The 14002-nt window shown below is 37.1% G+C and overlaps 1 protein-coding gene across 1 annotated transcript; it reads left to right on the top strand.

Moving 5' to 3' along the window:
* The first annotated feature begins 275 nt into the window (after window positions 1-275).
* Window positions 276-844, top strand: LOC116161010. The gene is made up of 2 exons (XM_031474185.1): window positions 276-347; window positions 396-844. Exons 1-2 carry the CDS (start codon window positions 287-289, stop codon window positions 794-796), a joined length of 462 nt encoding a protein of 153 aa, XP_031330045.1. The 5' UTR covers window positions 276-286; the 3' UTR covers window positions 797-844.
* The last annotated feature ends 13158 nt before the right edge of the window (window positions 845-14002 follow it).

Below are 14002 nucleotides of genomic sequence, written 5' to 3'. Positions count from 1 at the left end.
TACTCAAAAAGGTGCTTAAGAAGATCTCGAATGGCAAGAGTTGGAGACCAAAGTGCCATACGCCACACACATTTTTACCACCATCAGTGTCATTCTCAATTTTGAAAAAAACAACTTGAGCAATATTTGATCTTCCAAAAAAGTGTTGTTGTTAGTTAAATAAGGTTTTTTATTGCTCTAGTTATACCTACTTGGTGTGAAGATTACGTTATCATACCGTTATGCAAATATCTCGAGAGTTGAGTATGAAAGTGACCCAACAGGTTTCCCTGTGTTAGTTACCAAAATGAAATCGTCTCTAGCAATCCCATTCGCCGTACTACTCTTCTCCACGGTTCGTGCAGAAGGTAAGGAATTCAGCTGAAGTTAACATTCTAGAAATCTCATTTCTCTAGATCGCAGTCTCCAAGGCAGAGATGCTGTTCTAGATGCAGTTCAGGCGCATATGGCCCTAATAAAAAAATGCGCTTTGGAGAAAGTACCTCCTTTAATAAGTACGATGGGCGCTCCTCTTTTGCAAACTTTGGGCCCATTACTTGGATGTGGACTTCCCGGATCTCCCACCATGCTGGAGCCCGTCCAAAAGTGCATACTGACCAAGCTGCCCGAAGTGTTGTCGTCTCCCGATCATATGTTACTGATGAGTGTCGCGTCTCTTCTGGCGGGGTACCAAGATATTAAAGGTTGCGTTACGTCCCAAATTCATGATGATGTATGCACAATTTTGCGGAATGCAGTTAGTGGAGCAACAGTAATGGGACAAACCATAGGAAGACTAGTCTTATTTTGCCCATAGGCAGCCTGCATGAGCCCCCCCCCCACGCCCTTATTACGTCCAAGAAGTACAGCCAGTAGATAATAAATCTAGATAATCCATATCGTTTTTTTTACTTTATTTGGACTGCCTTACCTGCACATACCTACCTCTCATCAGAGATTGCTTTAAATGGGTGGGTACCATAAGAAACAAATAAGGGGAGTAGCTCTACTTGGTATTCTGCCATTCTCGTAGAAATCCGCAGCGAAAGCTGGAATGCGTGCAGAATGGACACTGAGGGTTGCAGGAAATTATACCTGGATCTGGAGGAGGTGAATAATATGGTACACTCCTGAATAGCGTGTGCGATAGACGATGCCAAAGAGAGCCAAAGAAGAGGGGGTTGCTGGTGGACGGAGTAGATAGCGGAACAGAGGAAAATATGCATTAGTCCGAGAAGGGGGTAGAGGAGTGAACAAGTATAAATTGTGCACAACTCCTGTGCAGATAAAGCGCATTTTTTTAAAACCGAAATAGCGTTTGTTTTGACATCACGAATGGATACCTTGCAGACGTCTCAATCACCCTTTGTGAGTACCTCTTCCGACGATCCGTTCTTGAGGTATAAGGGAATATACCCGATCACGATAAGAGGTCGAGGAGGAGGGCTATGGTTGATAGAAATTAATTCCTTTCGTTGAGACCTTTCATTAGAGTACCATGAAGGATAAAACTAGTTCCACTTCCCCCTCCACCCTCCTCCACCACGTACTTTGATAAGAAGACAGAAAGATGGCCAGTAGTTGGTAGAAAACGGTTCCTTTCGTTAAGACCTTTAATTAGAATACAATGAGAGATAAAATTTATTTTTAACCCCCCCAAGGCCCCGTCGCTCACTGATCTCGATAAGGAGTCGCACGGAAAAGTTATAGTTTGTACAAACCAAATTTTTTCGATGAGGAGACCTTTCATTAGAATACCATGAAGGGTAGAACATGTGTCCCCCCCCCCCCCCCCCAAATTGTCTAAAGTTTAATTTGGCACCACTAAAGGCATGCGTATGCAAAATCTGAGACCAATTGGTTGTCGTATGTAAAAGTTATGCACGTTTTACTTTCAAAAACAGCATCTCAGGAAATAATTCGTGGGGGAGGGGGCCTTTTACACAGCGAATTTCAATGGTCGTCTGGTACACCTTCAAGGTATAGGCTACCTAGTATAAAAAATGCCAGGACTCTAGGACCATTCCCCTAGAAGTATTTCAAAGCGTAGAAATGGGTCCGGACGGACGGACGGAGAAAACGCAAACAATAAAAAATGCACTAAAAACAGGATGCGACAAACGAGAGGACAGCATACGAGGTAGAGAGCAAGGGACGCTTATGGAGGCGGCTGTGTGAAGTTGATAACGACATCTGAAGGAGAAGCTACAGGATCCTAACTAAAACGATCAGAACAAAGTAACAGTCCTTATACCGAAGACTGGAAGCGATGTAAGCTGGTGTTGATACCGAAAGGACCTCAGTCCTATCATGGGCCTTGAACGGCGCCCAATCTTTTCATTTTGAACGGTGACCAGCCTTTGGACTTTGAGCGTTGAGACACTTTTGGACTTTGAAGGTCGAACAACTTTTGGACTTTGAACGGCAACCAATCCTGCCGAACCCGAACGTTAACGCGAACCCGAACGCGAACCCGAACGTGAACGCGAATCCTAACATATTACTCGTTTCTCATTTCTTTTACATTAATCGTTAAGGGTGAACGATTATAGGAACACGTATGAAAGCAAACTGTTTAGGTTTTGGTTTAGGGGTCTCAATTCGCGTTCACGTTTAACGTTTCTGCAGGATCCCACAAACGAATGTACGTGTGTAGTGATGGCTTCGATCAATATTGGGCATAGTGAAAGGTTTAAGGGTCAACCACTATTCGAACAAGGTTTTGACTCATTTTTCGAAATCACCACGTGGCACTTTAGAAGGGTGAATGACCCTGTGTATCATCTTGATTTACTTTCCGAGGTCAACGCCAAGTGCCGAAAGACCTTTAAACTTCACCTACGTGGCACCCCAAAACGTGGAGCGTTCACCATTGGTAACCTTTAAAGTGAAATATGGGGGCCATCGACCTCCAATGACCTTGAAAGCGAATGCACTAGAGCTTCATCTTGACTTTCCAAGGTTGCCGCCACGTAGAACGCGACCTTTAAACTTCACCGCAAGCGACCTTGAACTGAGCCAGGCTCGGTCTTGCATATCTGGAGAGAATCTGAAAAGATATCAGGGGAGCTTCAACTTTTTTTTATGCCCTTCTCCTCCTTTCCGTTTTTATCTATTTCCGGGATCTCGCCATTTCGAGGCGTTGGCCTATTTTTCCATTGGTAAACGATTAAACCCATTGGCGCCTATTTGGTAGGCGTGTTAGAAATTCAAAAAAGAGTATGGACTAGTCCAAGAACGATAGCGGTGGAGCATTAAACATTCTTGAATCCGTTTCTAAAATAGTGAGTCACTGTCGAAATTGGGTGCCCTAATTTTGAACCGTTCGGCGTTCTTTGGAAAGCTCTATTGACTGTTTCACGAAACGTTCCTTTAACATCTACCTTAAAGTCTCTTCGAAAGCTTCTGTTTCTGTTTTAACTTTCTCTATGAGAACCATTGGTAAAACTCTTTTGTGGTCGTTAAAACCTTTTAGAAATTGTATCCCAAATTTATCAAATAATGATCCTGAATCCAAGTCTTCAGATTCTGCTACTGTAGGTCTTAGCAACTTTTTTAAGCTCGATGCTTTTTGGAAAACTGTGAAATCTATGCTGAAACTTTCTTTAAACCTTCGTGGTATACTTTTAAGGCTTTCTTGAAAATCTCTTTTTCCACAGATTGCTCAGCGCAGGTATAATACCAGAAGGTAATATCCTTTTGAAAGACTCGGGGCAAAAAGTGGGGAAGTGCACGGTTTGTCCAACTACAAATGAGCCTGTCAAGAAAAGGAAAGGACCAATGCGACTGTCTAAGTAGGCAATCCGTTTGAAAAAATCGCCTTTGATATTGCAGGTCCGTTTCCAGAAACAAGGAATGAAAACAAAAACATCTTGGTAGCGATGGACTATTTCTGGAAATGGACAGAAGCTTATGGTCTCCCAAATCAAGAAGCTGTCACAGTTTCGGACGTGTTCATGGAGGAGCTGTCCAGCGGATTTGGAGTTCCGTTCAAATTATGTACACTCCGACCAAGGGCGGAACTTTGAGACATTATTATTTAACACAATTTTCTGTGTTATCTTGCATACTTCTCGCAGAATATGCTATATGCGATAATCGACTTCGAATGCATTATTAAAAATCGTGAAATTTTTCACAATTCAAGCTCGACCGGCCCTTCAAAGTTAGATTTCTGTGATGTCTTGCATATTTCTCACAGAATATGCAATGAGCGAGAATCGACTTTAATACCTACACTATTAAAGATTATGACATTTTGGACAATTTAAGCTTGACCGCAGCTTTAAAGTTTAATTTAAGTATAATTTAACACCATTATCTGTGTTATCTTGCATATTTCTAGCAGAATATGCTATATGCGATAATCGACTTCGAATGCATTATTAAAAATCGTGAAATTTTTCACAATTCAAGCTCGACCGGCCCTTCAAAGTTAGATTTCTGTGATGTCTTGCATATTTCTCACAGAATATGCAATGAGCGAGAATCGACTTTAATACCTACACTATTAAAGATTATGACATTTTGGACAATTTAAGCTTGACCGCAGCTTTAAAGTTTAATTTAAGTATAATTTAACACCATTATCTGTGTCATCTTGCATATTTCTAGCAGAATATGCAATATGCGATAATCGACTTCGAATGCATTATTAAAAATTTTTGACAATTTAAGCTCGACCTTCAAAGTTAGATTTAACACCCTTTTCTGTGTTGTGTTGCATATTTCTAGCAGAATATGCAATATGCGATAATCGACTTCCAATGCATTATCAAAAACCATGAAATGTTTTTCACAAATTAGGCTCACCCGCAGTTTTAAAATTTGATTTAAAAATGACAACACAGTGTTCTGTCTTATAATGCGTATTTCTCACAGAATATGCAATGGGCGAGAATCGACTTTAATACCTACATTATTAAAAATTATGACATTTTGGGCAATTTAAGCTTGACCGCAGCTTTAAATATTAATTTAAGTATAATTTAACACCATTATCTGTGTTATCTTGCATATTTCTAGCTGAATATGCTATATGCGATAATCGACTTCGAATGCATTATTTATAATCATGCAATTTTTGACAATTTAAGCTCGACGGGACCTTCAAAGTTAGAGTGAAGTATGAATTAACACCCTTTTCTGTGTTGTCTTGCATATTTCTCACAGAATATGCAATATGCGATAATCGACTTCCAATGCATTATTAAAAATTGTGAAATGTTTGACAATTTAGGCTCACCCGCAGCTTTAAAATTTGATTTAAGAATGACAACACAGTGTTCTGTGTTATAATGCTTATTTCTCACAGAATATGCAATGAGCGAAAATCGACTTTAATACCTACACTATTAAAGATTATGATATTTTGGACAATTTAAGCTCGACCGCAACTTTAAAGTTTAACTTAGGTATAATTTAGCACCATTATCTGTGTTATCTTGCATATTTCTAGCAGAATATGCTATATGCGATAATCGACTTCGAATGCATTATTAAAAATCTTGAAATTTTTGACAATTTAAGTTCAAAGTTAGATTTAAGCATGAATTAACACCCTTTTCTGTGTTGTCTTGCATATTTCTCACAGAATATGCAATATGCGATAATCGACTTCGAAAGGATTATTAAAAATCATAAATTTTTCACAATTTAAGCTCGACGGGACCTTCAAAGTTAGAGTGAAGAATGAATTAACACCTTTTTCAGTGTTGTCTTGCATATTTCTCACAGAATATGCAATATGCGATAATCCACTTCCAGTGCATTATTAAAAATTGTGAAATGTTTGACAATTTAGGCTCACCCGCAGCTTTAAAATTTGATTTAAGAATGACAACACAGTGTTCTGTGTTATAATGCCTATTTCTCACAGAATATGCATAATTTAATACCATTATCTGTGTTATCTTGCATATTTCTCGCAAAATATGCAATATGCGATAAACGATTTCCAGCGCATTATTAAAAATCATAACAGTTTAGACAATTTACGCTCGACCGAAATATCATCTTCGGTGTTATCTTGCCTATTTCCGGCATAATATTTTAAAATTTTTTTATTATTATATTATATAGTATAATATATTATATTATATTATATTATATATTATATATATTATATTATATATGATATATATATTATATTATATTTTATTTTAAAAATTATAAAAATTTCGACAATTTAAGCTCAACCGCTAGGTCAGAGTTTGATTTAAGTATGATTTCAAGTCATTCCTAATACTCCCAAGATCTTCATACTCCAATTTAAAAAGCTCCGTCCGCCGTCTACCTACCTCTCTTTGATGACGACTGCGCCTGAAGTTTTCGATCTTTTTTACAAAATCTCTGCACTCAAAAGGGGTGGGAATAAAAAGATAATTAATATATTTATGGCACAACCTGACGTAAAATTATTAATCTGTGAAGAATAACGATTCCTGTAGGTGGAAACATGGGAACGCATTTCAATTACATCCCGCATTGAGAACGATCACCTGTCAATTTCGTATCCATCGTGGTTTTATAGTCCCATAAATTACTAGAAAAATTAACAATGGACTCGCCCATCTGTAACACATTTATAATAGGAAAAAAAAGGCAACAAGTTACAAAAAGTTGTCATATATTAATTAATCTATTTACATTATATTACACTTTATTTTACATTATTTGGCTTTCTCAGACTAATACAACTAAACTATAAATATATATCACATGATTTACTTTACAATTAAGCCAATACGGGAAGAGGGGGGGTCATCTAAAATCAGTCGATGCTTTTTTTGAAAAAGCGCGCGTCACGTATATCACAAGATCAATTAGGGTAGACGCTCTCTGTCTCCGGGTTACGAAATCGTGTTGGTACAATAGACAACAACAGCAAAAAAAAGAGGAAACCTTAACTTAATGAACTGTGTTTAACAATTCCAGTCGAACGATTCTGTGTCCGTTTAAATTTACATAACGTCGGACTCGTGTTTTAGACTTTTTTTCTAATGCCGCGCGAGCTCGTAGCGTGAGTGCGCGTTTTGTTTCGATTTAAATCGGCGATGGCCACACTCGCATTTTCGAAAAACCACAAATCGCGTTTTCGCCATAAAAGTCAAAGGCCTATGTCCGGCCGACATAAACTTGTAATTTTTCGATTTAAATCGGCGATGGCCACACTCGCATTTTCGAAAAACCACAAATCGCGTTTTCGCCATAAAAGTCAAAGGCCTATGTCCGGCCGACATAAACTTGTAATTTATTAAAAGAGAGAAATTCTGCCATTGTGTTATACCAAACGACTTTTTTTCTTAATACACATACCTTTTTCATGAATATAATTTAATTAAGAAGCCTGATTTATAAGCAATAAAGATATATATATATATATAAATATAATCGCGCGGTAATAAAAATTTAATTTTTTTTCGGTGCCCGCTTCCTTGATTCCCCCTTTCAATTGTGACGCGTTTTCCCATCGGAACCAGTCCCTTCGAAATTTTCGGGGCGATAAAACCCAATTAAAGTAATTAAGAAAAGCCGGTGAGGCGCGGGGGACCGGTCAAAAGGAGATTTGCGGAAACGTTCGCCTTTGCTGATCTCGAGGTTTGATTAGGCTAATTACGTCGATAAATTCGTTGCGGAAATTTCGAATAATTTGTAAATTGGCGGTCGAGTAGGAGAAATTTGCGCTCGCGAAAGGTGCCGTCGCCATTTTGTTTATTAGACGTAAATATATTGGGCTGATTTACTGTCTAATTGGGACCACCCATTAATTTGTCAGCCATTTTGTAATGAGGAATTTTGGTGTCATTTAATGTGGATTATGATCAAGCATTCCATGGCTAGCGAGCTCGTGGGCACAAAAGCCAAGATATTTCAGCACTATTTGCAATTTGTGCCGATTTATGCCAATTTTAAGATCAACCGCAGCTTAAAGCTCAAAATAATGGACTCGAAGATGCAACTATTCAAAGGTTGGCACACGATTTTCAAAATATCCAATAAATATGCGAATTTCTGGACAATTTAAGCTCCACCGTTGAGACCAAGTGGACACTGATGTGCAGCTGTTCAAAGTTTGATATAAGTCTGACTTTCTGGGTTATCTTGCGTATTTCCCGCAAAATATGCAATATGCCATAAATCCCAGTATTAAAAATCATGAAATTTTTAGCAATTTAAGCTCAAACCCAACTTCACAGTTTGATTTAAAAACGATTTAAGACAATTTTCTGTGTGATTTGCGTATTTCTCACAGAATATGCAATATGCAATTAATCGACCTATAACGCATTATTCAACATCATTAAATTTGTGACAATTCAAGCTCTATCACAACCTCAATGTTTGATTTAAGTATGACAACACAATTTGCTGTCATATTTCTCGCAGAATATGCAATATGCAATGATTGATTTTCTAAGCATTATTAAAGATTCATGAAATTTTTGACAATTTAAGCTCGACCACAGCTTTAAAGTTTTGATTTAACAGCAGTTTCTGTATTATCTTGTCTATGCCTCGCAAAATATGCAATATGCGATAAATCCCATTATTAAAAATGATGATGACATGATAACTTAAGGTCAAACCCAACTTCACAGTTTCATTTAAAACGATTTAAGACAATTTTCTGTGTGATTTGCGTAACTCAAAGAATATGCAATATGCGATAATCGATTTCCTAAGCATTATTACAAAAGATGACATTTTTTGGAAATTTGAGTCCGACCGCAGCTTCAAACATTGATTTAAGTATAATGTAACATCTTTTTCTGCTTTATTGTGCCTATTTCTCACAGAATATGTAATATGCCCTAACGCTTTATTAAAAATCAAGACATTTTTGACAATTTAAGCTCGACCGCAGCTCCAAAGTATGATATAACGTCATTTTCTACGTTATATCTCCTATTTCCCACTGAATATGCAATATGCAATAATCGACTTCCAACGCATTATTAAAATTGAGTAAACCTTTTACAATTTAAGCTCGACCGCAGTTTCAAAGTTTGATTTAACACCATTTTCTGTTTTATCTTGCATATTTCTAACAGAATATGCAATATGCGATAATCAACTTCCAGGGCATTATTAAAACAAAGAAATTTATGACAATTTAAGCTCAATTCCGGCTTCAACGTTTGATTTATGTACGATTTAACCTCATTTTCTAGCAGAGTATGCAATATGCGATCAGCGACTTCCAACCCATTATTAAGAATCATTAAATTTTGGCTAATTTAATCTCGATCGCCACTTCAAAGATTGATTTACACCATCTTCTGTGTTATGTTGCCTATTTTTTTACAGAATATGCAATATGCGCTTACTGGCTTCCAGCGTATTATTAAAAATCATGAATATTTTTACAATTTAAGCTCCACCGCAGTTTCAAAGTTTGATTTAAGTATGATTTAACACATTTTGGAGTGTTACATTACGTATTTCTAACAGAATATGCAATATGCAATAATCACTTTTAACGCATTATTAAAATTCAGTAAAACATTGACAATTTAAGCTTGACCGCAGTTTTAAAGTTTGATTTAACTATCATTTAACACATTTTTCTGTGTTACATTTCGTATTTCTCACAAAATATGTAATATGCGATAATCAACTTCCAGCGAAATAGTAAAAATCATGAAATTGTTGACAATTTAAGATCGACCGCAGCTTTGAAATTTAATTTAAAAATGACTTAACACAATTTCCGCTGTTACCTTGCTTATTTCTCGCAGAATATGCAATATGCGATAGTCGACTTTCCACGCATTCTTAAAAATCATGAAATTTTTGACAATTTAAGCTCAAACCAAATTTCACAGTTTGATTTAAAAACGATTTAAGACAATTTTCTGTGTGATTTGCGTATTTCTCACAGAATATGCAATATGCAATGATCGACCTCCAACGCATTATTAAACATAATGAAATTTTTTGACAAATTAAGCTTTATCGCAGTCTCAATAACACCGTTTCCTGTATTATCTTGCACAATTCTCGCAGAATATGCAATATGCAATAATCGAGTTCCTAAGCATTATTAAAATTTTTGACATTTACATTTCTAAGGCAGCTTCGGAGTTTGATTTAAGTATGATTTAACACCATTATCTATGTTATCTTGCATATTTCTCACTGAATATGCAATATGAGATAATCGTCTTCTAACGCATTATTTAAATTCTTAAAATTTTTGACAATTTAACCTCGACCGAAGTTTCAAAGTTTGATTTAAGTATGATTTAACACCATTATCTATGTTATCTTGCATATTTCTCACTGAATATGCAATATGATATAATCGACTTCCAACGCATTATTAAAATTTTTAAAAACTCGGGCAACACTAAAAAAAAGCACATAAGTAGACCCGAAATCTGTTCTGAAAGACAGTGCTCGAACTTTACATAATACCTAAGCACTAGTTTTCGCAAGGTTTTATTTTGCGAATAAAATATTGCAGCACAATTACAACATTTGTGCCGTACAAAGCGATATACGCTTTTACGTTTTTAAACGGTTTTTTCTAGGTAAATTGCTTATGGCACAAATCGGCACAAAATGAGGACAAGTAGGTAAGTCATGCAAGAAAAGTAAGCAAATTAATCAGACTTGTGGTATTTTACAGCACAAATGCGGCACTAACCAGCAAAGTGTGCGAAATACGATCACGCTGAAATTAGAGGCACAAAAGTAAATTTGATAACATTTTGCGCTAAAAACGGCACAAACTTGCGCAAATACAGCACACACAAAATTGACAACACAAAAATTTGTTGCGTAGCTTAAAGCTTGCTCCTTATTTTGCTTCGAAAATGTTGCGGCACAAACTAAACGTAAAAGAGTCGATTACTTTGCAGTGGCCCATGCTAAAGGCTCAAATTTAACCGCGGATTTAATTGACAAACCTAGTAGAGCATATAAATATGCCTTAATTTCAGACTTGACAGCACGAATAGGCAAACTTTAAACCGCTTAATTTGTGTGAGAACTGTGAACGTCTCAAAAAATGCACAATAACAACTGACACGTTCTGTTTCTTTGCCTTGCGGCACTAACTGGCCCAGACTGTGAACCCCATAATTGTGCTTTAGATAAGTCGGCACTAACAGATACTAGAATATGCTAGCATTTACAAATTTAACATGGTTGAATAGCTTTTTTTGGGTAAGCTTTTAACGGCACAAAGTGGCACAAATGTACTGCATGAATTGCAGACAAAAATAGCAGTACTAAGAAGAGCGTCTAGAAATAGGTACATTATTTGACAGCTCAGGCTTTTATGGCACAAATTTTCTGATATTTTGAAACGGCACAAATTAATGTTCCACAAGGATGGCTTCTGTATTTCATGAAAAGTTTGGTTCTATAGCAAAATTTTCTGGGATTCTATCCTGCCATGATTTCGATGAAACAATTGCTAGTTGCGCCACCCAAAACTTCGAGCGATCATTATTAGGTCGATTACGGCACAAATGCGGCACTAAGTAGAAAAGTGTGCAAAATACGATCAATCTGGAATGAAAGGCACAAAGTGATACCCATTTTACACCAATCCCAGAGAATTTGATAATATTTTACGCTACAAGAAGGCACATTGATTTGAAAACTTTGGGAGGATTTTTGTCGACGAACTCTTAACGGCACAAGCTACCTCATTTACCATTTGACATAGTATCAAGAATCGAGTTGGCAAGGGAGTGTGAAGTTTGCTTTTAATAATGCTATCGTAAGGGTTTGTGTCTTGTCAGTAAATTTTAAACGGCACAAATTTGAACAAATGCAGCATAATACAGCAGTTTGTTGCGGAGTTTCTTGCTGCCCACAATAATGCTCTCAAACGTTGCGGCACAAGTTAAATGTAATAGAGTAGAATACTTGCAAAAGGGACAAATCGAGGGACAAATAGAACATCAAAAATCCTTTAATTTCACAGCTTGATTGTCTGACAATTTATTTTTAACGGCACAAAATTGGATAAATACAAAAAATGGACATCGTGCAGGATTGTGTTGCGGAGTTTCGGAGAACAAGTAACAACGTTCTGTTTCTTCGTTATGCGGCACCAACTGGCACAAACTGAGGACCAGGGTTTTTGATGGCACAAACCCGGTAATTATGTGTAACCGTCTTTTACGGCACAAATGCGGCACCTCTAGCGAGAATTGTGCCGATAGCAGTGTTCATAGTTTTAAAAAATATGCTAGGTAAATGAAATATGATATAAAAATATCTTCTGACATTTTGATTCCTTTTAGGACGGCACAAATGCGGCACTATGTGCCGTAAATGCTTCACAAAGATGGATTCTGTCTTTCATGAAAAGAGAATGCGTCTTTATATTCATGGTTTGGTTCTATAGCAAAATTTTCTGTGACTTTCGAAAAAATCTGTGCTGCCATGGTTTTGATGAAACAATTACAAGCCGCGCCACCCAAAACGTCAAATCGGGGGATGATTTTTTATTTAAATCGTTTGATCGAGCGTGAAAATTTTAAAAAGGTGCGCCCATCGGTAACATTTTTAAGGTACAAATACGGCACCAACCAAAAAGGTTTAAAAAGACAGAACTAAATAACAATTGGCAACCGTCGTACTGCTCAAAACTGAACTAACATGGCACTAAAAAAGCAAGAATAAGTAGTTTTTTGCGTGGCGTGCGAAATACGATCACTCTGAAATGACAGGCACAAAGCACATCTATCCAAATAACTTTAAAAATGTTGCCCTAAAACAAAAGGTTTATTTTGTGCATAAATTTTAAACGGCACAAACTTGTACAAATACAGCACTAAACAATTTACAATACAGAAGTTTGTTGCGTAGAGCTTTCTCTTTATTCTACTTGGAAAATGTTACGGCACAAACGAAACGTACAAGAGTCTATTACTTTGAAGTGGCCTATGCTTTAATTTCAGACGTGACAAACGAATAGGCAAACTATAAACAGCATGCTTTGTGTAAAGACTTTGAACGGCACTAAATGGGACAAATACAAGAATGGACATCGTGCAACATTTTTATTTGCTTTGTGGCATCAACTGGCACAAATGAGTGCCCTACGGCTGAAAAAATCTACACACTGAAAGTTAACAGAACGTCTTTTACGGCACAAATGCGGCATCTCTGGCGAGAATTGTGCCGGTAGAAGTGTTCAAAGATTTAAAAAATGTGCCTATTTTCTGACATTTTGAAACTATTCATTTTAGGACGGCAGTAAATGTTCCACAAAGCTGGCTTTGTGAAAAATGTATGTGTCTTTCGGATTTATAGTAGAATTTTGTGTGATCTGTGCGGCCACGATCCCGATGAAACAATTGCGCGCCGCCACCCTCCAAAAGGTCTTAAATCGGGCGATCATTTTTATTCATATCGTTTGGGCGAGCAACGGCGCATCTAAGAAATTCTCTCTTTGTTTTGCCCGTAAATGAACGGCCCAATTTTTAAAGGGTTTCGTTTGGGAAACTTTTATGGCACAAAACAAGACAAGTAAATGAGGAAACAAATATAGGAAATTTTGTCGGACCAGTAAAGGCTGCAAGGCACAAATACGGCACCAACCACAAAGTTTGTGTTGTGTTGAATACTGTTGAAAAAATCTACACACTAAAAGTTAGTCTTTTACGGCACAAATGCGGCACCTCTGGCGAGAATTGTGCCGGTAGAAGTGTTGAAAAATGTGCCTATTTTCTGACACTTTGAAACTCTTCATTTTAGGACGGCATAAATGCGGCACTTCGTGCCGTAAATGTTTTACAAAGCTGGCTTCATGAAAAATATATGTGTCTTTCCGATCTATAGCAGAATTTTGTGTGATTTTCGAAAAAAAACTGTGCGGCCATGATATCGATGAAACAATTGCGCGCCGCCGCCCTCCAAAAGGTCTTAAATCGGGCGATCATTTTTATTCATATCGTTTGGGCGAGCAACGGCGCGTCTGAGAAATTCTCTCTTTGTTTTGCCCATAAATGAACGGCACAAATTTTAAAGGGTTTCTTTTGGTAAACTTTTTATGGCA

Source organism: Photinus pyralis, unplaced genomic scaffold (genome assembly GCF_008802855.1).
Source record: "Photinus pyralis isolate 1611_PpyrPB1 unplaced genomic scaffold, Ppyr1.3 Ppyr1.4_LG10, whole genome shotgun sequence".
Lineage (NCBI taxonomy): Eukaryota > Metazoa > Arthropoda > Insecta > Coleoptera > Lampyridae > Photinus > Photinus pyralis.
Note: the sequence above shows the minus strand (reverse complement) of the source record. Positions and strands in the feature narration are given on the sequence as shown.